Source organism: Lissotriton vulgaris, chromosome 5 (assembly GCF_964263255.1).
Source record: "Lissotriton vulgaris chromosome 5, aLisVul1.2, whole genome shotgun sequence".
Taxonomy (NCBI): domain Eukaryota; kingdom Metazoa; phylum Chordata; class Amphibia; order Caudata; family Salamandridae; genus Lissotriton; species Lissotriton vulgaris.
Genome location: NC_141693.1, coordinates 1,882,854,895 through 1,882,882,739, shown reverse-complemented (window position 1 = coordinate 1,882,882,739; position 27,845 = coordinate 1,882,854,895). Strand labels below are relative to the sequence as shown.

Sequence of the window (27,845 nt, the reverse complement as noted above, 5' to 3'; positions counted from 1 at the left end):
AGCTTAGCTGAACAGCCACTTGCATCTTTTTTCCAGTTCCTCAAGTCTCATAATCAGTTTAGCCCTTTGGTGAGCCTCTTGAGCTGTCGCTACTTTTAAATGGTCCACAGAGTGTCACCAAGTGGCTTCACAAAGCCCTGTCACAATTGTCCCATTTCCTTTTCGAACTCGGTCAGCATCAATTGAACATTGGCTCGCGAAGCTGTAGAACCAATGTCTCCACATTCACTGGCCTGAAGATTGACCTGTTTAATTGCATCCAGCTTATCAATGGTGGTAGTCATCTTTTGCTGCAACTGAGCCTTTAGAAGTGCCCAAATAGATTGGCCCCTCTGAACTGTTGTTCGGGCCTTTGCCCCTAAGCCATATACATAACTCTTGGGCCAATAAGCCTTGGGCTCATGTAATCTCAGGTGCACTACGATGTAATCACCAAATAGTAGGCTGGTCAATCATAGCTTGTGTAAGTGGTCCCTCACTCTCCAGCACTCTCAGCAGAATTTCCCCACTGAGTCACCTATCCCAGAGCCACAGTGTAGGTACCTGGCCCTCTCTGCAGGGTCAGCCTCAAACATGTTGCCTTTTGCCTTCCACTTTTTGATGAAATTTGTCTTTGTTGGCTTATCACTGCACACTTTACCACTGCTAACAAGTGCTAAAGTGCTTGTGCTCCCTCCCCTAAACATGGTTTGCTTGGCATTTACATAATTGGCTTATGTATTAGTCCCTTGTAGAGTAGTAGAGCATATATCCAGGGCCTGTAAATTAAATGCTTGACGTTGTTCAACATTCTGTCCATCATTTGTTGTTTTTACCAATGGGCCTGCAGCACTAATTGTGCCACCCACTTTAGTAGCACTTTAAAACATGTCCTACGCCGGTCATGGCAGTCTGAATATAGTGTTACTCTGCCATGTCTCCTTCGCATTTAAACCCCCTTGCCAAGCCTTAAACTCCTCTTTTATTCCATATAAAATTCCCCTCTAAGGTAGGCCCTAGGTAGCTCATAGGGCAAGGAGCATTGTAATTAAAAGGTTGGAAATGTAGTTTTAGGTTTTAGATGTCCTGGTAGCGACAAACTCCCAAATTAATTTTTCACTACAGTGAGGCCTATCCCTAACCCTTGGACAACATTGGGGATTCCATATTACATTTAATAAGCTGTAATTCCCAATTGAGAGGAGGCAGATATGTCATGTTGCGCACCTATGAAATCGTAATAATAAATGCTCTTTAAGGGTAGAGTTTAAACTGTCATTACAATTTTTAAAATGCCACTTTTAGAAAGTTGGCATTTTCCGGCCCGAAGCCCTTTCTGTCTGCAGCCTGTCTTGAATAACATGACTTTGTGTAGCTGACAGGTAGACTTTGTGAATTTCTCCCAGACAGTCACACAGTAGAGGGATTAGGTGTGCCTGAGTGGGCTATGAGCTTGTATGATGGGGCGTTGGAGCTGAGCACAGAGAATAGTCACACAAAGGGCTTAATTACCGTGTAATATCTCAGGGGGCAGCGTGGAGCCAGGGCAGGGGTGTCAGGAAATTCCAAGTACTTCAAAGACCTTTTCCAGAAACTTCTCTCACCTTCCAGAACAAGGGTACCAGGGTAAAAAAGTAGAACCTTCCAAAACACTTTTCAGTTCACTAATGGACCTGCAGAAGGACTATCAGAGTACTGCCTGCTGCTTTGACCTTCTGTGTGCCATACCAGACTACTGCTGTACCTGGAAAGACTGCTTTGCAGCCTGGAGACTGCCTTGAACACTTAGAGGCCAGCCCTGCTCTTGAGCCCTGCATCTACACCTGAACCCAGAACCATCAGAAGTGACTTCAAAGGCTAGTTTGCTGGCCTCCTCTTCAGATCCACAGATACATAACAGGCTCCCACTATCTTGAACCCATACCAGGACCCAGATTAAGTGAGCTCTGAACTCCAGAGAGGTGTCTCACCAGTCCAAGACCCTTGTTGAGTTGCTAAAGGTGCCCAGATGGCCAATTTCCACAACTGAGGACTTAGACAAAATGTAGCCAAAAAGTGCTCTGAGAATCAAGAGGAGACTCGGACCAACCTGCTCGCCTATCTACCTGAGATGCATTGCTGGCTGTACTGACTTTGTGGCTCCTCCTGCTATGTTCTTCTCCGCAGAAGCAAATCAGCTTCAGCTGTCCCTTGCCAAAGGGGTATCCGAACTCATGGGACTGTCTTAGGCTACAGTCCTCTGCTTCATCTAGCTGAGTTTTTCGACTTCCATTTCAGCGACTAAGTCTGAACATAGAAATCTTCACTGCGGCTTTGCCCCAAGGCCACCTGACTATGAACCTCAGTACTCTGACACCTTCTGCAGCCTTGCTCCGCTGAACTTTACCTTGCTGAGCACTCTTGTACAGTGCAGCAGTCATTCTTCTTCAGAAGTCCAAAGGTAAGCACTGACCAGGCTTCTTTGCTGCGAACGGCACTCCATCGCGGTCAGCCTTAACCTTCGACTTTGACCTGGTGATGCGTGACTATATGTCAGCTTTTGGCACTATGATCTTTCAATCAATCAATCAATCAAGTAATTTGTAGAGCACGCTACTCACCCGTTAGGGTCTCAAGGCGATGGGAGGGACGGGAGTTGCTACTGCTTGAACAGCCAGGTCTTGAGTTGTTTCCTGAAGGAGAGATGGTCCTGGGTCAGCCGTAGGGGGGTGGTGAGGGAGTTCCATGTCTTGGCCGCTAGGTAGGAGAAGGATCTTCCTCCGGCAGTGGCTTTGCGAATCCGTGGGACGGCGGCGAGAGCGAGGCTGGCGGATCGGAGCTGGCGGGTGGGTGTGTAGAATGTGAGGCGGCTGTTGAGGTATTTGGGGCCCATGTTGTGGAGAGCCTTGTGTGCGTGGGTGAGGAGTCTAAACGTGATCCTCTTGCTGACGGGGAGCCAGTGCAGGTCTTTCAGATGGGCAGAGATGTGGCTGTGACTGGGGATGTCCAGGATGAGTCGTGCAGAGGCGTTCTGTATGCGCTGGAGTCTTTTCTGGAGTTTGGCTGTGGTTCCAGCGTAGAGGGTGTTCCCGTAGTCCAGTCGGCTGGTGACAAGGGCCTGGGAGACAGTCTTCCTGGTGTCGGTGGGGATCCACCGGAATATCTTTCGGAGCATGCGCAGGGTGTTGAAACAGGATGACGAGACGGCGTTGAATTGCTTGGTCATCATGAGGGATGAGTCCAGGATGAAGCCCAGGTTGCGTGCATGATCCGTGGACTTGGGGGTGGTGCCCAGAGCCGAGGGCCACCAGGAGTTGTCCCAGGCAGAGGGGGATGGTCCCAGGATGAGGACTTCCGTCTTGTCTGAGTTCAGTTTCAGATGGCTGAGCTTCATCCATTCCACGATGTCTTTCATTCCTTCCTGGAAGCTGGCACTGGTGGTGGCGGGGTCGTTGGTGAGGGAGAGGATCAGCAGGGTGCCGTCAGCGTAGGAGATGATGTTAAGGTTGTGTTGGCGTGCGATGGCTGCGAGAGGGCTCATGTAGGCGCTGAAGAGGGTGGGGCTGAGCGAGGATCCTTGAGGAACGCCGCAGATGACTTCGGTGGCCGCGGATCGGAAGGGGGGAGGCAGGCTCTCTGGGTTCTTCCGGCGAGGAGCGAGATGATCCTTTCCAAGGCCGTTCCTTGGATTCCGGTGTTGCTGAGGCGCCGTATCAGGGTGCGGTGGCACACTGTGTCGAAGGCTGCTGCGAGGTCCAGGAGGATGAGGGCAGCTGAATCCTAGTTGACGAGCAGGGACCTGATGTCGTTGGTAGCTGCGATGAGGGCGGTTTCGGTGCTGTGGTTTGCTCGAAAGCCGGACTGCGAGAGGGTCGAGGGATCCGTTAGTCTCGAGGAAGGCGGAGAGTTTTTTGTTGACGGTCTTCTCGATGACTTTGGCAGGAAAAGGGAGGAGCGAGATTGGGCGGAAGTTATTGAGGTCCACGGGTTCCTTGGTGGGTTTGTTCAGGAGGGCGCTGAGCTCGGCGTGTTTCCAGCTCTCCGGGAAGGTGGCGGATGCGAAGGAGCTGTTGATGATGTCCCGAAGTTGGGGTGCGATGATGGAGTCGGCTTTGTTGAAGATGTGGTGTGGACAGGGGTCGGTTGGGAATCCGGAGTGGATGGTGTTTATCATGCGGGTGGTGTCTTTGGTGCTGACCGGAGTCCAGGTGCAGAGGGTGGTGGTGGGGGGCGCTGGTTCGGTGGTAGTGTGCGTGGTCTGTTCGCCGAAGCTGTTGTGTATGTCGGCGATCTTGCGGTGAAAGAACGAGGCGAGTGAGTCGCAGAGGTCTTGCGAGGGTGTGATGCCGTTGTTGCAGGCGCTAGGGTTGGAGAGCTCTTTAACTATGCTGACGAGTTCCTTGCTGTTGTGGGTGTTGTTGTCCAGTCGTTCTTTGAATGTTGTCCTTTTGGTGGTGTGGATCAGCTGTTGGTATTGGCGGGTGGCGTACTTGAGGGCTGTCATGTTTTCTGCTGTCTGGTCGCGGCGCCAGGCTTTCTCGAGGGTGCGGCTGGTTTTCTTGGAGTTTTTGACGTCGTTGGTGAACCACTAAGTTTTCTTGCTGCCGGGTCTGCTGGGAGGGTTCTTCAGGGGTGCAAGGTCAATGGCGGAGTTGGAGAGCCACTGTGTGAGGTTGTGGGCTGCTTCGTTGCGGTCCGTCGTTTTGGTGGGAGGGTTCTGGCTGAGGGAGGTGGTGAGCTGGTCGGCAGTGATCTTGCTCCAGCTTCTGGGAGGAACCTGTTGCGGGTGGTGGAGGGTCGTGGTTCTCCTGAAGTTGAAGTGAAAGCAGCTGTGATCTGTCCAGTTGTAGTCCGGTGGAGTGGCTGAAGGAGATGTGCTTGCTGGAGGAGAAGATGGGGTCAAGCGTGTGGCCTGCGTAGTGGGTGGGGGTGTTCACCAGTTGCTTGAGTCCGAGGTTGGCGAAGTTGTCCAGCAGGGCGGCGGTATTGCTGTCCTTGTTGTTCTCCAGGTGGAAGTTGAGGTCCCCCAGGAGGATGTAGTCAGGGGAGGTGAGGGCGTGCGGGCTGACGAAGTCTGCGATGGCTTCGCTGAATTGTGTGCGTGGTCCCGGGGGTCTGTAGATGAGAGTGCCTCTGAGGGTGGTCTTAGGGTCGATGTGTATCTGGAAGTGAAGGTGCTCGGCGGCGGTGAGGGTGTCGTCGGAGTTGGTCGTGATGCGGATGGTGTTTCTGTGGATGATGGCGATGCCTCCTCCGGTTTAGTTGACGCGGTCCCTCCGGGTGATCTTGTAGCCATCTGGGATGGCTATGGCGATGTCAGGGGCTGAGGAGGCGTTCATCCAGGTTTCTGTGAGGAAGGCGACGTCTGGTGATGTTGTGTCGAAGAGGTTCCAGAGTTCGACGGCGTGCCTGTGGATGGAGCGGGTGTTGAGCAGGATGCACTTGAGGTGAACGTTGCTGGCGCTTGGCTTGGCGGGTGCGGTGCAGGTTCGGAGGCAGGTAAATTTGCAGGCTTGGCAGGTGAAGGGTCCGTGGGTGAGTTTCGGGGTGGCTCGGTGGCAAGCGGGGTTCCGGCCGGCGTTGAGTGCGTGAGCTCGTGCCATCGGGGGCCAGGGGTCCAGGCTCGGTCCGGGCGCAGGCGGTCGCAGACAGGCTTGCCTTTGGTGCGCCCGCTGCGCGCCCGCTTCGCGGTCTCCATAAGAGGGAAACCGGGAGGGAGGAGCAGCTGCGTGGCGGGGCGGGGCGGGGCGCCTAATGGGCTTGGAGGGGGCGGGGCCGCAGGGAGGCAGCGGCAGGAAAGTGCGGGAGGGCGGGAGGAGCGGCAGGGGGAGAGAGCGAGTATTGGATCAGCGCTGAGGCAGGCAGTGGGCAGCAGCGGCGTGGGGGCGGCCTAGCCTGAGGGCAGGGTCAGAGGTCGCTCCCTGTGTCGCCGCGCGGTCCCCTTAAGAGGGAAACCGGCAGGGAGGAGCAGCTGGGTGGCGGTAGCGGGGCGGCACTAGGTTTTACTATAAACTTTTAAAATTCACAATTCGGTTCTACTGATTGGATTATTGTCATTTTGGTGTCAAATAATTCATTAAAATGTACTCTATATTTCTAAAATTGATTAGGGATTTTTCTAGTGTTGTGTTTTCATTTATTTACTGTTTGTGTGCTGCATAAATACTTTACACATTGCCTCCAAGTTAAAGCGGACAGCTTTTCTGTGCCAAACTACCCAGGAATAAGCATAGGTTAATTCAGTGACCATTTGTGGTACACCCTGCAAGGGATTATGGTTGTTGCTTAACCAGGGCTCACACCCAGGTTAACCAACAACCAGATTTCTCAAACACGGGATCATCCATGGTCACATCATTTAACAAACCCAGCCTAGATCGGAATCACCACACGGCGGTTCCTTTGTATGGGCGTTGGGGCGTTGCCCTACTGAATATTTTGCCCTAGGGGTCCATCAGCAGCAGCACTTACTTCATAATATATTTCCGCCCCCGGCACGGCAGCAGTCAGCTGTCTCACTCATCCGCGGGCATGCCATTACTAACGTGACGTCACTCATGGGAGGGGTAAGGGGTGGGGTAAGGAGCAACTTGCAACAAGACTCAGGCATTCCCTAAGCCAGTGCAGCAACAATGCACGTTGGGTTGGCCGGGTGCCTTTCCCTGGCCTGCTCGACATGCGCAGTCTTGAGGGTCTTGCCACTCTCGCCTGTACAATGGAGGATGGTGGGGGGAGGGTTTAAAGCCGCAGCTCCCCTGCCTCCTAAGGAGCGGCAAGTTCTCATGGCCTAGGCCAATCAAAGCGCTACTTTAGCAGCTCCTGGATTGGCTGCTTTAGTCGCTAGGCAGAGTCTCCAGAGAATGCGGCAGAGCCTGTGACTGGGGGCATGTCCAGGAGCATGGGGGGCATATTGACCAATCACTGCATGGCTTTATTGTGAAGCCATGCACTAATTGGTCATTGCTGCCCTCAGTAAGCTCAGCCCCACTCTCTCTGCTACGGGTGCTCCCCATCGCCTCCGTGCATGCCACTTGCACATACAGAAGGGAGGGCGGGAGAGAGAGAGAGTCAGGAGCACTTAAGCTCCGCCTGACCTCGTTGCCCTGGAAGGCCTCTACTTACTTCACTCAGTCAGATCATCATGGGCAGCCCAGGTCAGTGCAAGCCCTTCTGCAGGCAATGTATGTGAGCTGCCGTCGAACCTGAGGCTGAGTCAGTCAGACTCGGGGAAAAAGGAATGACAGTGAGTGAGTACTGACTAGACTACTAGCTGCGTCGAGCCTGCGCAAGTGCGCAGCGCTGCATTATGCATATATTGTTGCGTGACAGCGTGTGACTGACTGTGCACTGAATCTTGTGGCCCTTGACCGTACTGTCGCCAGAACACAGCAGCTGACTTTGGAGTCTCTCTCACGTCTCCAAACTAAAGTCAGCAGTTCTGCTCCGGCAATTATTACAGCCATGATGACTGTGCTGTGTCATATCACAGGATAAATGAGGAGGCCCTGGGCCTGCATGATTCATCGACGCTGAGACCCAAACCTGGTTCACTTCACCGACTTGAAGGCCGGGAACCAGGCATGATGCTGATACCGAACCTGGCTCCCGGTCTTCAGGTCACCATGGTCAGCACAGCTGCTCATCAACTGACCTCTGGTCTCCAAACTAAAGTTAGCAGCTCTGCTCTGTGAAGCAGCACAGTCATAGCCGTAATAATGGCCAGCAGCACATGATAAATGTTGAGGCCCTGGTGTAGTTGATAAAAAAAAAAAAATCACCGGAGAGGACGGTTCTACCTGGGTACTCTTCGTAGCCTCACCCCGAGCTTACTTCTAACCAACATACAATATATAGTTGGCTTTGGGTTCAGAGAGGTGTGGCATCAAACATGGCTCCCATTACATCCAGTTCAAAAGGTTGATACTTTTTGAAACTAAGGAAGGTTTGGTGTTGGCCTATAGAATTATAACCTTTTCTTACCTTCAATAACTCCACATCCTGCTGCTCACACTTTGAGTCGATCTCTGCGATCAGGCTCCTGAGGACAGATTGCGTTTCTTCATATTGGGACACTTTCTCCTTGATGTTCTGCAGACTCTTCTTCTCGTCCTCCTCACAGTTGCTGAGGTGATGAGATTTCTCTTTCTCCAAAAACGTCTGCAGTTTCTCAAACTCATTTTGGATTCGGTCTCTTTTGCTCTTGAACTGTGACTACAACATAAAAATAGATACCTTACTCATATTTATTTTCAATGGACTCTGGGGCAGACCGATTATGATGCTTGTTTTCTTATTACCCACTGGGTGTTTGTGGACCATCATATATGTCATACCAGAGAAAGGGGCATCCAGCAGTAGAGCAGAAAGTAGACCAGGTATTTTTCCCCTAACATGGACATTCCTACAATACTATTGTTAGGTCTTTGTGGGAGAAGTGTGGTGTTTCGTTGTCGGAGTAGAGAATGGAATGACTGTGTTTTAAGCTTTAATAGAAATCTTATGCATACATTTTTATTTTTCCACAACTCTGACTCTGTGTTGAGCTGCACCTTGGCAAGACAGGGATCAGATATTGATCCTAGGGTGCGGTAGGTTGTCTGGAGGACAGGTTCTGATGAGGGGAAGATTATGCAGATATGTTGGAGATGCATTGGGTGAGGGTTCTCCAACGAGTAGCTCATGAGCTACTGGTAGATCTCACACTAGTTAGTGTCTCTTCTGTGTGCTGCTCGGCCTACTGAATTAGAAGGTTTTTTGGGTTGAAATAATATATGTATAACAAAACTGAGAGTGCATTTGAGATGAAAATCTGTATATTTTCAGAACTCGTAAGCTGATGTCGGGAGAAAAACAGCTGGATTTACAAAATATATTTAAAGCTGTTATTGGAGTCATAAATAATGTGGTTTGAGGAGACTCATTACTAATACCATTACTTTGATTCCAGGGGCTTTGCAGCTATTGCTGTTATGCATTACCCATGTAGGAGTATTTCAAATTGACAAAGCCTTTTTTATGTTACTTAGTTATAATATAGAAAAGGTTGAAGACCCCTGCATGGAGTCTTAACCCTACCATCCACTTCACAAGACAGTTTGAGAGATGTGGAAACAGGTCTAATGATAGCAAACATATATGCGGACACATATGCATTATGTCTAATTTATGGAGGCAGTTTTGGGGAGGCCGGAGTGCAATGGAAGAGAAGTTGTAGGTCTTATGGTGTGAAAAAACAACTACAATTGTCTAGAGTTTCTCTTAAGAGAGCATTTTTAAATAACAAATCTAGGAATCTTTGACAAGATTAAAAAGACCATTTGAATGCTAGCAACTCGGAGGTCTCTTTTCAGTGGCCAACTATCTACACTGACGCTCTATCACACATCACAAACAGTGAAAAGATGTACACTAAATAGACCCCCATTGAGAGACCTGCTAGGCATTGCAGTATTCCCTCTAGTGTGACGCAGAACCCTATGATGAAGCATGCCACCGAGATGGGTGAGGGTTCATATTCCTGAATATACATGTGTGAGCAAGAACAGTGTGGAAATCAGTGCTTAATTTGAGCTGGTGGTTTCGGGTGCTCAGCACAGGCAATTCATCCTCAACACTGGCACTAATAATAGTCCATAAACAAAAATGGAGGGAGAAGGAGGTTTAAACCAGACCAGGTCGGCCTCCAGTCAGTATATACAATACAGGAACCCTATGTGAAGGGTCCAGAGACCTGGTAGGTATTGTGTGGTTACTGCTTACTAAGTCAGTGTATACCAAATTATGTAAGAAAGAAAAATTTCTTTCTAGAGTCCCCTCACTCATCGGGGTTGCCCCACGGTGACATGCTTCATCATTGGGGCCATCCCAGTTCTCTACGAAAAGGGGCGTGCTGCGACAAGGCGACTACGCTGGAGCACTGGTTTTGTGAGATGACTATGTGTGGTGCAAGTGTTGTGATGGTGGAGTGGGTGTGGAATTAAAAATACCGTGCTAGTGGGCCTCAACAATTTATTTTGCTCCTAGTGTGGTATAAAAATTAAAAAGGGGTAACACTGTATTCTAACTTTTACTGAGCTAGATCAGTGTTAAGGTCAACATGTTTCAAGCTCCCCCAAGCTTTTCTTCAGGACCATACAGGGTCCAGCCCTGTATTGCCACTCCTGTATTCAAATGAAAAAGGTGTTTTTAAAATAAATACTAATTTTTATGCTCAACGCTGTTTTTAATAAAACATGCGTGTTGTTCTACATACGGTTTGTATTTACTCTGGATTCTGTAAAAAGAGAATGACAGTTGTTAAATGATGGACACCCCCTTTCGGAAAAAGGGGGAACAGCTCACATGCATCTCACTTCATCTAGGGCGTGGGTGTGCCCTTGGCACCATACTGGTGCGTGCTGGTTTTCAAACCGGTGTGGAAAAATAAAACACTGTGAATCAAGTGGTTTAGTGGTTTCACACACAAGACATATAGACTTAATGTGACTAATGACAAGACACACAACATATACACACGAAATATTAACATGGCAGATGGTTATATTTACATAAAAGAGTGTTTGAATACACCCCATGGTCTTAGGCAAGGGCAGGAACGCCTCGTGGAAACATTGCTGAAAAAGGAGTTTCAAGGTTAGAGTTAGAAGGCTCCTTTTCTGTGTATCCTTTTAAAATTGCCGGTATCCTTGCAATCTAGCGTCGCTTATACACTTACTTCCTATCGGCAAACCCGCTCGGTACTACCTGATGCTTCCTCACCCGACCGCATACTGAGTTGGAACGGGGCTCGCGGTATATTTAGATGGCGCGAGCTTCCGGGTTGTCGGAAAGTCTCTGTACGCTAGAGCGCTTGTTTGGAGCGGCCATCTTGGTGGTATGTTATCGCGCTAGGTGCGAGTGATGCCGAATTTCAAGTGTTACTTCGGAATGATACCAAAAACAAAGATATAAAATAATTTAGAGTGATGCTGGATATGGGGGCATTCTTATAAATTAATTTAGAACACAGGATTTTACACACGGAAGGATGATGCTTTTATGAGATAAGGTTAACCATATTTTTAAGGAAAACCAGTGCTCCAGCTTAGTCGCCTTGTCGCAGCACGCCCCTTTTCGTAGAGAACTGGGATGGCCCCAATGATGAAGCATGTCACCGTGGGGCAACCCCGGTGAGTGAGGGGACTCTAGAAAGAAATTTTTCTTTCTTACATAATTTGGTATACACTGACTTAGTAAGCACTAATAATAGTCCTCCAGATGGTATCACTGTCTGTCTAATTTTGAGATGCACCTATAAACAGTGGTTAATATTTCTATATACATTAAAAAGGAATAATGCCTGCCACCCATGCCATTCTTATCGCTTTGGGTGGCTTGGAATAGTCTGAATTGTCTAACTTGCAGGCGTGCGATGGTTAGTAGTTATGCTGGTAATGTCATCTGGCATGGATTGCATGGACAATGGATGGCGCACGCTGCAGTGGGCTCCTGAGACTGGCCCTGGCACTTTTTTTTTTTTTTTTTTTACAAATTTAGCACTGGTAGAAATCACGGATAGGGTAAGTTTACTGCCAAACTAGAGTAGATTTTCAGACATAAATATGTTCTTTTTCATTTACATTTAAGGGAGAAAGAAGGGACTGTAATCTATTCAGCTTCCTTGCATTAGTACTAAATATCAAAAGAGAATGGATCACTTGACCTGAGTAACCAGGGTTTGCAACGTTTGTGTAGGTTATCGATAAAAACCTTCATTCAAGTTCACAAGTCGTAAGGTGGTATATCTTGGTTCTCTGTTTTAAAAACGTTATGGCATCATCATTGGGTTTCTTTTTTGTCGTATGCTTTCTCCATCCGGAGGTGAATCACTGGTTATTGCAGTAGTGATCAACGAAAAATGAGATGTGCAAGTGCTCTAGTGAAGTGAATTATGAAAGTGGCGCTAAACCTATTATTAGTCTACCGCAATTAAGTGTCCTTAAAAAAGGTCGACATGTTTCAGCCCTATGGTTTGCCCAGATGGGTCAGGAGGGCTTTCTTCAGGACCTAAAAAGAGAGAAGAGGCCGTGTTTTGTCAGTGTCAATGAATCAGGATGTAGCTCACCCGATTCGGAAGTGGTCAAATAGTACCTGTTCAGTAAAAAGACAAAGAAAAAGAAACACAAAGGAATGTCGTACTTCACATTCATCACATAGACAGTTGATCTATCTGTTGAAGTAAGAATCTTTACAGGAAGCCAGGTAGTAGGTTTCAGGTTGTAACTTTATTTAGAATCCGGTTACAGTAGCTTTAGGTACCGCCACGATGATAACTAGGCCATAAAGTATGCCTCACCAGGAGCAGCCTCCTATCTGCTCAGCCTGCTGACACCAACTGACCAAGATCATGCACCTAACATTCTATGAAGTCATAACATTCCATTCATAACCTGGCGGAACAGCAGGAAAGGAGTTAAGAAAGAGAGAAGATGTGAAATAACATCACAACACTATCCCATAATGTATATTCAACATAATGTATATTAACATGGATGATGTGTATAGAAGGAACTCTGTTGAGTTTGAATGGAACTCAAAGAAATAAGTAACTAAAAAATGGCAATTCTTTAACTCCAATTGGTGCTAGAATAGGGTTTCGGGTGGCTCCCTATTTACGCACTGATGAATCGATGTAACATATGGCGATCGCTGTATTGGTGGTTGACCTTAGGGTTCAACAATGCACAGGTATAATTGTGTGTCTTACTATGTATTACCTGGGTCTGTTGCTACTTCTTAAGTGGTAGGGCTGCGCCCAGTGTATTCCGCATATTTTTAGCTTGGTGAATTATAAATCTGCCTGCTGGTTTGTGCGGGGTGAAAGTCGGCTAACGTGGTTTAATGATGCCCCTTGAGGTTCGCTGGAGAAATGAGGTTTGAATATGTGTAGTCATGATTGACATCAAGCCTCTAGGCAGATCGCATAATTCTTTAGTGTGGCCATGCCGATGTTTGATCAATATACATGCAGCCAAAACTATTTTAAAAGCTCTCTGCATTTTGCATCTTTCTTTTCAGCGTGGCGGGGCCGGGGCGAAGTCTGGGTGAGTTCTGGGTTGTTCACTAGACGTACGTAACAATGCTTGATTTCGATATTGTTGATATGGATCTAGTGCGTTTGACTAATTGCAAGGCTATGAGCAGTTAGTGACCTCTAGGCACTTCTCTTTTTTCTTTACAGTGTGGCGGGGCCGATGCGAAGTCTGGGTGTGTCCTGGGTTGTTCACTAGAGGTACAAAACAATGAATTGATTGCAACATTCTACACAAGTATCTAACGTGTTTAGTTAAACGCGAGGTAGCGTGCAGTTAGTTTGGTTTTAGAAACGCACACCTTCAAGTCCTAGATTACGGACTTCTTCAGGCAGCCGGTGAGCGTAATAACCTGCTGGGGAGAAGTTGGAAATTCAGAATAGAGTAACAGAAACGGATATGATAAGTGTCTTGTTGGGCTTTACTCCTCGTTTCTTTGTGTGGTACCTGTTGCGGGGCGTAGCGCGACTGGTGCTGGCTCTTCCCTCGTCAACCTGGTTATGGTTGGCTCACGAATAATAGTGTGACTTATGTTTAGGAACAGGCATGGAGGAAAGACTGTGTCTATGTGTTGCGATTTTGGAGACCAGCTTTAACTTGAATAATGATTCTTAGGAAGAAATATATACATACATACATTAATTTGTGTAGTATGCATGTTCAGTTGGGAGAACTACATATATACACATATATTTTATATATAGAGATAACGACATTGGTGTTGGTGTCCACAATACTTCGGTAGTTCCTCTTAGGGTGGAAGCTTTCCTTTAGTAACACATTTCCAGCAATTATTGTCAGATGTTTTTCACACATAGTTCTCTGTTCATATAAAAGTGTGCGGGTCTGGATGTTTGTCATGTTCGATTTTAAGGTCCCAAGCAAAGCCACGGAATATTATAGTTGAGGCCTTTCGTGTTTGTCCTAAGGCGTTGAACCCATCTCTGCTCTTTTTCAAAAAGTATCTGTTCTGCCTTGTAATTTTTCTTCTCCAAGTTTTCCAAGATTACCTATTTTAGGTCATCAACGGAGTGCTCTTGAGATGAATGCCCGTGCTGTAGAAGGGAGGGTGCGGATTTCCCTCACATGATATGGGGATGCCTGTCATTAACAGATTATTGGATGGAGGTGATTGACTTGCTGAATGTAATAACGGACAAGGGGTTGGAGTTGGCTTTGGGAACATGCATCTTACACTGGTGGTTTCCTCACACGGCTAAAACCAAAGTCACTAGCAAGTTCATAGATATGGGGCTAATGCTGGCCAAAAGGGAAATCACAATGCACTGGAAGGTGAGAGTGTCCCCTGGAGCAGCTAGGTGGAAGAAAGAGTTTCTTAAATGGGCGGAATGTGATGGGGTAGTTTGGCTCCAATTGGCAAAAAGATCCGGGAGCGAGAGGGCACTGGAGATGGCAAGAGCATGGGAGCATCTGGTAGGATTACTTAAGGACCCAGATACTGATAATGATGAGGACACAGAGCTGAGCGAACAGGACCTAGAGCAACACCACGAAGATTCATAACAATAAGGAAAGGGATGCACTTACAGCCAGTACAGAGGGCAGTTGGGGATGGGGTCATGTGCATGCACAAGTCCACAATATTGGGTCATAGATCTACCCCAGCTTTTATGATGATTACAGACTAATGAAAGTAAGGTGGGATTCTAGAAGCGACATGCCTGGAGGGGAGGTGGGTGAGGGGGGAGAGGGTAGTTAGGAATGTTATTGTTATGTTAAAAAAATATTTATTAAGCGCACTGTCACCGATTGGTTTCCTGGCACTGAGATAGACGGGGACAGGAACCTGGGAACGTGAATGAAAAGGGATTAGTGGTATGCTTGTCTGAAGAGCCTGGCCTCCACCTTGGGGGTGCCCAGGAGTGGACGCCTCACAGGGAAAGCCAGGATGGGTTCCACAGCGGTATTCGTACAAGCGCCTTGAGACCCTTGCAGGTGAGTAGTGCGCTATACAAGTATCAATTTACAAGAGCCATGTTTTCAAAGCTTTCCTGAATGACAAAAGATCCAAGCAGGACCTGATCTTGAAGGGGAAGGTGTTCCATAGACGAGATGCGAGAACGGCAAATCTGCAGCCACCAGAGTGTTTGCGTTTGAAGGCGGGTGTCTGGAGGAGGGCTAGGTGGGCAGAGCGCAGATTGCGGGAGGGGATATGTCCGAGGATGAGATTATCAATGAATTTAGGACTTTTGCAGTGGAGAGATTTAAAAATCATGCAGCCAGTTTTGAAAGCACAGCGTTGGGCCACGGGGAGCCAATGAAGGTTCCTGAGCAGGGGAGATGCTGAGTGCCATCTGGGTTGAGCAGTGATAAGTCTGGCGCCTAAATCTGGACCATCTGGAGGTGCTTCAGTAGATATAAAGGTAGGCCTAGATATATGGAGTTTGCATAATCCAGGTGGGAAAGTACCGTGGTGATCACCACCTGGATAATGGCCTCTGGGGTAAAAAAGCGTCGCACCTGCCTGATTTTTCTGAGCTGGATAAAACACTTGGAGACCACTTGACCCACTTGTGTTTTTAAAGAGAGGTCACTGTTCAGGGTAACTCCAAGTGTCTTTGCAGAGGAAGTAGGAGTAGGGGCTTGACCCATGTCTGATGGCCAGTAGTGTGATCCCCAGTACTTGGCACGGTCACCTGTGAGCACCAGCTCAGTTTTACCAGGGTTTAGTTTTAGGTGGTTTTGGTTCATCCAGGTTTGATTGAACCTCAGGGTCTACTGGAAGTGAGAAATGGAGAGGGTGGAGTTGTCTATAGTGAATAGTAGGTGCAGGTCGTCCGCGTAGTTGAACACTGTCACCTGTTTGTCTCTTAATGCCTGGATTAGAGGAAGAATGTAAATGTTAAACAGGTGAGGTGACAACGAGGAGCCCTGAGGGACTCCACAGGTGATGGACTGTTTAGAGCCGACCAGGGTGCCAATACGGACCGATCGGTTCTCCAAGAAGGATCTCAGCCAACAAGCGGCTAAGCCCCTGATGCCGGCCTGGTTGACACGGTCGATCAATATGTCATGGTCGACCGTGTCAAACACGGCCGACAGATCCAACAACACCAGAGCCTGAGGTGAACGTCTGTCAGCGCAATCGCGGAGCGAGTCTAAGCCCGCAACTACCACTGCCTCTGTTGAATGGGCAGGGCGAAAACCTGCCTGGTGGGGATCAAAACAGTTTGAGCCCTCTAAAAAGTTAGACAGGTGTTTCGCGACATGAGCTTCCATAACCTTGGCCAAGAAAGGAAGCAAGGAGATTGGCCGGTAATTTGCCATGCAGGTAGGGTCCGGCCCAGGTTTCTTCAAGAGTGGAATGACTGTTGCTTCCTTAAATGCCAGGGGAACTAACCCAGATGTAAGAGTCATTCAGCAGAGTATATGCTGGAGTCGGGATGATGGACAGACACTCTTTAAGGATGTAAGGGGGGAATTTATCAGAAGGTGCCCCTGATTTGACTCTTCCCAATAACTCTAAGAATTGCTTTGCGGTAATAGTGGGCCACCTATTTAATGTGACCTTGTTGGTAGTAGTATGGGTAGCAGAGGGAGTATCGCTAGGGGAAATTGGAAAGCTCTCTTTGATGTCCACAATTTTGTCGATAAAATAATTATTGAGTGTATCACAGAAGGTCTGGGTAGGAGCCACCTTAGGGCGGACGCTGTCTAAGTCAGTCAGCTCATTTAAAATTGAGAAAATATCCTTGCGTCTGTCTGATGAATTAAGAATGCAGGAGGAAAAATAAGCAGTTTTTGAGGCAAGAATGCCCTTCATATACTCCTTATTGGGTTAGTTTGAGTCAGTATGACTAGGGTGAGCATATAAAGTACATTTGCTGCATACTGCAATATACAGAATTGTGTTGGGTTAGGTTATTGATTATTTCCTTGCTTTGATTTATGGTCAAGGGAGGGAAGATGGGAGGGTAGGAAAGAGATCACCACAGACTGGGAAAGTGTTTGAATGCGATGGGACTTGTGATTTCTATGTTCAAGAATTGACATACATATGTACCTAATGTGAGTAAATTGAAAAACCAATAAAGTTTGTTTACAAAAAAATCAACGGAGTGCTGTAATTCAATGAAATGGTTACTCATCTTTGTTGTGCTCCTTTTGCACTTTACATTACTTCTGTGCTCGCATATTCTTTGTTTTTTTTTTTGGCACGTCATCCCTATGTATCGTAGGGCACACAGACAGGTAATCTTGTAGATTACATGTGTAGAATTGCAGTTTGTATGGTGTTTGACGGTCCCTTTTAGATTTGGTAGGAGTTGAATGTTTTTGGTTACTGTGGTCAGGTTACATACCGAGCATGAACCACAAGGGTAGTGCCCCTCAACTGGAGAAATGTCCCGTAGCCTCGAGATGAGCTAATTTCTGACAGGTTGTGGTGGTCTCGTGTGGACCAGGATATCTTTAAGGTTCCGGGTTCTTTTGTTCGCAAATCTGGGTTTTGGCCAGTTTAGAGATCGAGATGTTAAGATACACCAGTTTTTGTTCACAATCTTTTTGACATTGTTAGAGGCTGCGCTATACGTACTTACACAAGTTACTACGTCCTTCGGTGGTTCCCTTGGTGTAATCTCTAGAAGGATCTCTCTTGGTTGGTTTCTGGCCCTTTTCTGGCATCTGTTGATCGTTTTTTCTGGGTAGTCTTGTTCCTTCATTCTCACACAAATCTTTTGCTTGACTTTTGTGTTCCCCAATATCGCTGCAATTGCATCTGAGACGTAAAAATCGGCTGTATGGAAGGTTGTGTCTGAGTGAGCGAGGATGAAAACTCAAACTGTTTTTGGAAGTTAGTTTGAAAAATGTTTTTGTTTTGATCATGTCATTCTCAATGTAGATAGTTATGTCCAGAAAATCAAATTTTGTGTTATCTGCTGTATAGGTGAACTTGAGACATTCATCTCTGGTGTTGATCAATCTGTGGAAGTCGATCAAACTTTCTTTGTTGCCTTCCCAGGTCAGGATGATGTGGTCTATGTAGTGCCTCCAAAAGTGTATATTTGGAAGGAAGGGGTTGGTGATGTTTTTTATGAATGTATCTTGGAAGTTACTCACATACAGGCCTGCTGCATTTGGGGCAAAAGTGCTGCCCACTGAAGTGCCGTGACACTGTTGGTATACAGTGTCATTGTATTCAAAGTAGTTCTCTGATACCGCTAGCCTGCAGCACTTGAGTACAAAATGTCTTGAAGTCCCATTGTTCATGGAAGAGTAGGGTTTCTAGGGTCTCCAATGTTTTTTGTTGAGGTAAACTATCCACATCAAGTCCAACTAGTAGCATCCTCTCTTCTGAATAGGTCTGTTCTTTCAGGAGATTCAACAGGTCTCTGGTATCTTTCAGATATGTTGGTGTTTTCTGTACCTGAGGTCTCAGGTATTGGTCTGCGATTTGCGAGAGTGGGTCTAAGATTGAACCAATACCTGAGACGATAGGGCATCCTAGTGGGGGTCTTCATTCTTTGTGGATCTCTGGAAGTGAGTAAAAGGAAGGTACTCTTGGTGTCTTGGTTATTTGGAATTCCACTTCGTTCTTTGAGATCCAGTCTTTCAGTTCAGCCTCATCGACCATTAGTTCAATTTTTTTTCTGTAGTCTTTTTGTGGGGCTTGTGGTAATCCTTTTGTAGAATTTCTCGCCCAAGAGTAGTTCTAGGCATTGTTGGTTATACCCTGCTTTGTTAAGTAGGACTATACCACCACCCTTGTCTGCCGGCTTAATCATCAGTTCTCCATTTTGCCAAAGTTCATCTAGTGCCTGTTCTGACCTCGAGATGTTCATGAAGGGTTTTTTTGTGTAGTCTTTTAGATTTCTACTTCTTTCATGACTGCTTGCTCAAAGGTTTGTAATTCAATCGGTATATGGTGGTTCATGGGGCAGAAGGTGGATTTTCGGCGCAGTGTTGTGTCTCCATCTGTGACATATTCTTCTTAGTTGTTGAAGGCTTTAGCTTCAATTTTCTGCAAAATTCAACCATCTTGCATTGCAGCTTGAATGTATCCAGAGGGGGGAGTTGATACATAACCAAGTCCATTGTTGAGGACATTTTCTTGTTCATTGGATAGGACACTATCCGTGAGGTATCGTGCTTGTTCCTGTTTTCGTGCTGGTCATGCTCCTTGTGTGGACCTGTCGTTCCTGGTTTGTCCATGTTACTCCTTTCCATCTGGTCCTTTGTTTGGTCTGGCCTCTCCCTAAGAAAGGCAGTCTTTGTGTGTAGTTTTGGCCCAGCGGTGGTCCAATTGGTGGTCCCATTGGTGGGAGTCCTTGGAAGAACGGGTTCATTCATCCGTGGAAATTTGGGTTGAATGGTTAGAAGGCCCCAGGTGGGGGTTGGCTTCCATAATATGGTGTGAGCCAGGTATTAGGCCTTCAACGTTGTTGGTGTCTGTTCTGTCCTCTATTTCTTCTTTGTGTTGTGGTTTTGTCGCCACTCCAGTTGGAGCCATCCGTGGGGTCCCTTCGCTAGAGTTGTCGGACAGTATGTCTGGAGCCCTATAGTCCTCTGTGGTCTAGGAGTGCATTTTCTTAATTGAGAATTTTTTTTAATCTTTACCTAATTTTTGTATCTTGTTTTGTGCGATATATTCTCTCGTCTCATTTATTTCGCGGTTAATTTCTTCAAGTCTTTTCTTAAACACTGTGATGTGTACCATACTTTTCAATTTTGCCTCGCTCCCTTGTATTTTGATAGTGAGTGCTTCTGTCAGTCTCGTTGCTGTTTTTATTAGGAGTACCAGGTAGTCTCTTGTACATTTCTATGATATGGCCGACCAATCTTTCCAGGAGGCTATGTCTTGAAGGAAAATGCTTGGGGCATTATTTACCAAAAGTCCTTTGGGTGCCGCATTAGCGCGGAGATACTCCATGGATGGCAGTTCTCACTTGTTCTTTTTTAATTTCAGAGATTTCATACCAGTCATTGGTTTGTGCTAGGGTCTGAGTAAAGTCGCTTTCTTGTAGTAGAGAGGGTAGGGAAAAATGCATTCATTTCTTCTGTCGAGTAACTGAGACCTAAGTTTCCAGCCATCTTCTCTTGTTCTCCGGTCCTAACTTAGGGGTGTGTGAAAGAAAGAGGTTTGAGTGGGTTACTCCCACTGCTGTCTGCTGCTAATGCTATATTTAATCAAGAGGAGGGAGAAAGAAGGTATTGTAATCCATTCAGCTTCCTTGCACTAGTACTAAATATCAAAAGAGAATGGATCACTTGACCTGAGTAACCAGGGTTTGCAACGTTTGGTAGGTTATCGATAAAAAACCTTCATTCACGTACACAAGTCGTAAGGCGGTATATGTTGTTTCTCCGCCCTGTTTTAAAAACGTGATACCATCATCATCGGGTTTCTTTTTTGTTGTATGCTTCCTCCATCCGGAGGTGAACCACTGGTTATTGCAGTAGTGATCAACGAAAAAAGAAGTGCAAGTGCGCTTGTGAAGTGAATTATAAAGGTGGTGCTAAAAACTTGTATACCTAGATTATATTTTAATAGGTCTAGGTTTGAGATCGTTTAAAAGCAGTGTCATGCGTAGGAAGACATATTATTAATCTACCGCACTAAAGCGTCCATAAAAAAGGTCGACATGTTTCAGCCCTATAGTTTGCCCCGTTGGGTCAGGGGGGCTTTCTTTAGGACCTAAGATGAGAGAAAAGGCCGTATTTTGTCACAGTGTCAGTGAATCAGGTTGTAGTTCACCCGATTCGGAAGTGGTCAAATAGTACCTGTTCAGTAAAAAGAAAGAAAAAGAAACACAAAGGAATGTCATACTTCGCATTCTTCACAAATTTAGTTGTGCTATCCCATAATGTATATTCAATATAATGTATATTAACATAGAAGATGTGTATAGAAGAAACTCAGTTGTGCTTGAATGGAATCAATAAAGAAATAAGTAACTAAAAAATGGAAATTCTTTAACCCAGATTTCTGCTAGAATAGGGGTTCAATGCACAACACTGCTCTTTTAAACGATCTCAAACCTAGACCTATTAAAATATAATCTAGGTATATGAGTTTTTAGTGCCACCTTTATAATTTACTTCCCTAGAGCACTTGCACTTCTCTTTCTTCATTGATCACTACTGCAATAACCAGTGGTTCACATCCGGATGGAGGAAGCATACAACAGAAAAGAAACCCAATGATGATGCAATCACGTTTTTAAAACAGGGCGGAGAACCAAGATATACCGCCTTACGACTTGTGTACATGAATGAAGGTTTTTTTATCGATAACCTACACAAATGTTGCAAACCCTAGTTACTCAGGTCAAGTGATTCATTCTCTTTTGATATTTAGTACTTTTTCCTTTACAACCATACATACATCAATGAGAATGGACTGGTTACAATCTTTTAGCATAAACTAGACTACAGTTCCGTTTCATGCACACCCTTATTTAAATTGTCAGTGTGGCACCTTGTGAGGGAGTTGTTTCTAGTTGGCTTGTGCAAAGGTACTATTGTATGTGGACCAGCAACATAAAGGGAACAGGGGTGTGCTGGTTAGATGGCTGGGTAGTCCTATGAGTCCTGACTGGGCCAGACAAGCCATGCACAGCACAGTGAGGGTGATATCCTACGAGGGGCAGGCAGGCAAGTGGGTGTGTGGGTAGAACGAAGACAATATCAAGGAGATTTATGGTTAATGCTAAGCCTCCACCTCTCAACTAGCAGAGTTTGAACCATATGTCGCAGGTGATGGTTTGGAAGCACAGCTGCACCCAAGAATGTTGTGGTCATGCTGGAAACTGGTAAAGTAAGGCAATATTTGAGGCCTTCTCTCTAAACTACCAGTAGATCATTTACTGTTGCCTTACCTCCAAATGTTTTCCTTTAATTTCTTCTTTGCGATGTAGTTCAAGTACATCCTCCAGCTTTTTCTTCAAATAGTCAAGATAACTTTGAAACTTTTTCTAAAAGAAGAAAGTCTATATTTGAAAAACCATACAGATATTGTTTTACAATAACACAACACAATATACAACTATCCTTCAGAGGTTGAGATATCTAGTCTACATTGTATTATAATAAAATAAAATTGTTGTACGCTGTGACTGACCACAGAAAACTGCCAAAGACCATGAAGGTCCATGAAGATCGCCATGGCAAATTATTTGGGTAAAACATCTCAGGGAAGAAAACAAGGGCACTAACCCCAATGGTATGCTACCTGGACCTCAACTCTGAGGGCAAGCTACTAGAGACAGGAATATGTGTTAGGGGAGGACTGGCATGTTCTCAACTGAGAATAGAATAGAATATTTATTTTGCACAATTAATTAAAATCATTGCAATTCATACAAAAACAAGTTAAAAGCACTTTCCGAGTTCTATTAAAAAAATTCATCCCGTCTCTTGGCCTCACGGTCACAGGGAAGACCTCAAGTACCTAGAAATTGGTATTAAAAAAATCACAAAAAAGTGATAAACAAATCCCTAAGGTTACTGAGAATAAGCCCAGGGGAAAGCGGTCTTTTCCAACAGCTTCGCAAGCACCAGGCTGATCTTAAAAAACTTAAGTGGGAGATCAAAAAATCCAACGAAGAAGATTTTTGGGCTAAACTTAATTTCGACTCTAATGGAAACAACAGCGCCCGATTCTTGTGCACACTGAACACATTTTTAAATCCAAAACATGGTGGACTAACATCACATATAACTGTTAACTCCTGGGAATCCTTTTTAGACACTCACTTCAACCAACAGGCTGTTGGAACAAACACGCTCCAGGTCACCCAGGAGGTCTATCCTTCACATACAGTAAAACCATATGAAAAAGCAGAAATTGAAATCAACGCGGTTACGATTAGGAAACTAATCTCCAAAGGAAGGAAAGACTGAGCTCCAGGGCCAAATGGAATTCCCCCAGCCCTCTTCAAATCTGATCTGGAATACTGGGCAAAATCTCTGACCCCACTTTATATGACAATTTTGACAATTTTATTAATAAACGGCATGATTACTTAAAATCTTTACAGTATAAGATAAAAAAAAGAAAAAAGAAACTTGATGAACGTCCCGACTCCCCCCCTCACATGTCCCATCCACTCATGAAAGTGAATATCACTTTAAGTTAAAATACTAACATGTTGGTCCTGTTTAGCGGTCCAAAACAGAGTTCTTTTAAAAGGAGTGATGTATAGGTTGCACCAGTATTTCCCAACTGATAAGGGGAGGCACATGAAAGTTCGATAGAGTCAATTCATGCGCCAAGGGCAGTTGACGATATATGTCGGTCAGCCATTCGGGCGCCTCCCAGAATCATGGAAGGGCTCAATTATATCACTAATATATAAAGCAGGGGATAGAACCTTACCAAAAAATTACCGCCTGATAGCCTTATTGGACATCGAGGCAAAATACTTTGCGGGGCTTTTACTGACACAGCTGTGCGAATGGGCAACCAAGTACAATATAATTCCACCTAGCCAAACTGGATTTTGCAGAGACGCTGGAACCACAACAAACCTCCTGGCAATATCACTACTTCTCGACAAAGCAAAACTGACTAAACAAACTCTTCACTTTTGCTTTGTGGACTTCAAAGCGGCCTTCGACAACGTCAATCGAGCCAATCTTTGGAGAAAATTAGCCCTTTCGGGGATCCCCGCTTCTCTTTTAAACCTCTTGATCAAACTGCATTCTAACACGTGGGTTCAGGTGAAGCTCGAAAATGGCAGCCATCTCTCGAGGCGCATACCAACTACAAAAGGCCTCAAGCAGGGGTGCGTTCTAGCGCCAACCCTTTTCAATTTATTTACCGCTGATCTGCCACCTGCTCTAGAAGCCTGCAATGCGCATGCCCCCCTGACTAGGGGGTCAAGCCCTGCCTAGCATATCCTACGCAGACGATGTGGTCCTGGTTAGTCACACCAAAGTAGGACTACAGCATATCATCAATACACTGCATGGATATGCCGAAGAGAACCTACTCGAAGTAAATATTGACAAAACTAAAGTACAATCAATAACTAGGAATAAAAAGTCCCACTCCTGGCTCCTTGGAAGGCCATTGCGAACTGCTTTGAATAAAAATATCTTGGCATTATAGTCGACAAAGGAGGCCACTTCTCAAACCACCTTGAGGCCACAAAGAGAAAAGGCATGCTGATTGCAACAACACTTAGACAACTTAAAACTAAGCTGACCGGTCCCACTCTCCTACCATTGCTTCGCGTTGCCCAAGTTAAAATACAGTCATCCATTACCTATGGCAGCAAAGCATTAAGAGGCACAGATGCGATATTGCTGGAAATAATCATTTCAAAAGTGTACAGACTCCTCCTAAATCTGCCACCTTATACCTCACAAGCCCAGATCCGGTTAGAATTTGGACTAACTAAACAACTGCTAGCAAGGAGAGGATCGTACATTAAGTGTTGGCACAAAATAAAGAATTCACCGGAGAACACACTGAACCACCAGCTCTGGCAAGACGTGTGCAGCTGCTCCAAAACGCCGGGGAAAAAGTACTTAGAGGAGTCCCTGGCTATTACAGGACTAAAAGAACTATGGGAAACATTACTACTGCACGCACAATTTAAGCATGTAGTAAATAAGAGCATAAAGAGACTCTCTTTCATAGAGGACAAAGCCACCTTTGCCCATAGGCGCCACGCCTGGATGATTCTGAGAACATATAAATCACCCGGGTTACAGGCTTACTTTGGATTGGAGTATTGCAGGAAATCAAAAGAAGCCTTCCTAAAACACAGGCTAGGTATCTTACCAGCCATACCCCATCTACAGCCATGGCTGAGAAGGAACTGTGGGACAACATGCAGGTTATGCGGTGCAGGGAAAGAAGATATCGAACATTTGCTATGCTCCTGCTCAAAGTTAAAAGAGGAAAGAGTAGCACTCCTAAAAACAACTTTTAACGAACACAGAATACGCACACGGAGACAAGCAGTCCTCGCATGCTTCGATCAAAGACTTCCGCTATTAAATGGGAAGTTGGTAAAATTCGTGAAATTAGTGGTGCTCAAACTAACAAACCAAGATGTCGGTGGCTCAGACAAAAAACAATGAATCATGGGCACTCCTCTAACCCTCATTTCATAACTACTGTTTTTTCTAACAATTAAGATCTCTCTTAAGATTTTTACTGATGAAATGCGCATTCAAATGTATTTTTGTAATGGTTTTTATTAATCAGAAACAATACATTTTTACTTACTACTTACTCACTCCTATGCGAGTGGAAAAAGCACCAATGTCCCTCTTCTTTGTACACAGACCTTTGCACGGGGTGAACCTCGTGGGACTAGTTCTCGGTGGGTAAAGATTTGTTCTGTCCCCCTCAAGTTTACATTGTACTCCACTATATTTGAGTGGTCACCCCTCAAACAAGGGTTGATTTTATTCACCCAAACTAGAACTCCACACCCATCCAGGCAATGGAAGGCCAGGGTTTAAGTTATGGTGAGGACAAAGCAGCAGAAATACTTAGGACCCCCTCAATTCTGGGCATCGACAATGAGGGTGCCACTGGTAGCCAATTGGAAGATTGGCAAACATTGTCTGACCTGAAGAGGGAATGGGTTAAAATCACTCTCCATGGTGCACTCATGGCCGGGTACTTTAGAGCTGATATTCAAAACAATGGCCTTATAGTCAAAAACTTCCCAAGAATCTTCTGAGAAGATGGACAGTTTAAGATTGAATGGTCACAGATCTCATGGAAGTGCACCAGAGACCTCCTGATTCTAATAGTCAACACAGCCAAGAGACTGGTCATTGAACTACTGGCTCAAATTCCAATTGCTGAGAGTACCCTTAAAATTGCAATTCCAGGCCCTAGTTTCAAATCGAAACTCATGGAGCTTAACAACGAGATTGCAGAACATAAAAAACACCTCATGAAGCAGAAAGTTGTGAAGCTACAAAAGGACATCAAACGTTTTGAAAAAGAGAAGATATACCCATACCTTAAGGTGGACTTCGTTCCATCAGGGTCTGGCTACCTCTCAGATTCTAGCACTAACTCATCCAGGAGAGGCTCCTCGAGCAACAGTGACTCGAGTGTAGAAAACTGGATGGGGGGGGGGGGGGCAAAAAAAGGGTATAACACCTACCCACCGCCCCATTACCAAAGGCCACCTTTCTGGCAGTACTCTATGTTTCCACAAGACCACCCATAGTTTGGACCTCAATGCCCACCCCAATACGGACCCCAAGGCATGAGCCAGCCTTTTTTAGGCAGAGGTTGGGGCAGAGGGCACGGGTGAAGAAGAGGCAACCAACAGGAGAAAAGGGTGCAATGGGAGGAACCACAACAATGGGTGATAGAGACCAGGAGTCACACCACCAAAAAACAAACCTAGTAGTCAACCTGCCACCACGACAATTGACAAACACAGAGGAAAAAGTCCTTCAGAAAGGATTAGGATTTGTCCCCACACCTAAGGTGGATAACTTTAAACAAACCTGCGAACTACATCAGTTTTTTGCAAAATATGCCTCAAAGCATTTTTGGAAAGAAATGCCACTAAACCTGAAGAGGAATCAGGCCTACACAACCCCTCCACCTTTACCCCCACCAGTGGGATGGTATCCAATGAGGTGCTAACAGGCAGTCCTAAAAGAAGTAAAAGCCATGACTGAATTGAGACAGTTCAACAACATCTCAAAACCGGAAATGCTGGTGATAGATTCAGTAGCCAACGACCCCACAATCACTATAAAACAGGCTGATAAAGGCAGAGCAACAGTCATAATGGCAACCTCCGAGTACGACACAGAATGTCTGCGACAATTGAGTAATAGGAAATATTACACACCTATTCCTAAAAGCCCCATTGAACACCTAACTACATCCATCACGGGACTGGTTGACTCCGCTGAGAGTGGGGGATGGTTGAGCAAGAAGGAGGAATCCTTCCTCATCAAAATAGAACCCAAGACCCCCTATTTCTATATATTACCAAAAATTCATAAGGGGGTCATCCCAGTGCCCGGCCGACCGATCGTTTCTGGAATTGATTCTGTTCTAGAACCATTGCCACAATTCTGTGATCATTTTCTTCTGCCACTGGTGAGACAGATACTGTCATACATACAAGACACTACGGGCATGCTGCATCTGCTTGACCAAGTCCAAGGTACTACCGAAATCTACTTCCTCATCACTCTAGACGCGGAAGCCCTGTACACAAACATACTACAAAGGGCCACCCTAGATGTGATTGAGGATAGGAATGCCACCACCTGGAAGTCATTGACCCCACCAAGCTTTATCATAGAATGCGCCACACTGGCCCTTACTGAGAACTTCTTTGAGTTCAAAGTTCAGCTGTACCATCAGACACAAGGTACTTCCATGGGGAGTACCTTTACATTGGGGCATTTGAGGGTAGCCACATCTTCCATGACTCAAACCCATACCGTGACAACATCCGGTTATGGAAGGGTTTCATCGACGATATCCTGATCTTTTGAACAGGGACCCCAGAAACCTATGCAAATTTCTTTAAGTGGATCAATAACCTGAACCCATACCTGAACTTCACCATCACTGCATCTCCCTCCCAGATAGAATTCTTGGACCTCACAATAAAAATCGAAGGGGGTCAGCTGTCCACAACAATGTACAGGAAAAGCACAGACCGTAATAGCCTCCTACTCTTCGGGAGCCACCATCCCAAATCACTCAACAAGAACCTGCTGTTCGGACAGTTTCTTAGAGTAAGGAGAAATTGTAGCACAGTAGAGGCATACAAACAATAATCAGCAATCCTCACGAAAAACCTTGCTGCAAGGGATTACCCCCTAGGAGTATTGTACTCTAGAAAGAGA

General features: G+C 45.8%; 1 protein-coding gene across 1 annotated transcript in view; it reads right to left on the bottom strand.

Annotated features, from left to right (window-relative positions):
* The window catches only part of LOC147717619 (E3 ubiquitin-protein ligase TRIM39-like), a 249,692-nt gene that overhangs the window by 155,442 nt on the left and 66,405 nt on the right, over positions 1 to 27,845 (bottom strand). Inside the window, exons 2-3 of the mRNA XM_086924410.1 lie at positions 21,866 to 21,961; positions 7,939 to 8,169 (exon numbers count right to left, since the gene is read on the bottom strand). Coding sequence (XP_086780536.1) covers positions 7,939 to 8,169; positions 21,866 to 21,961 — 327 coding nt within the window. The remainder of the gene's footprint in view (positions 1 to 7,938; positions 8,170 to 21,865; positions 21,962 to 27,845) is intronic.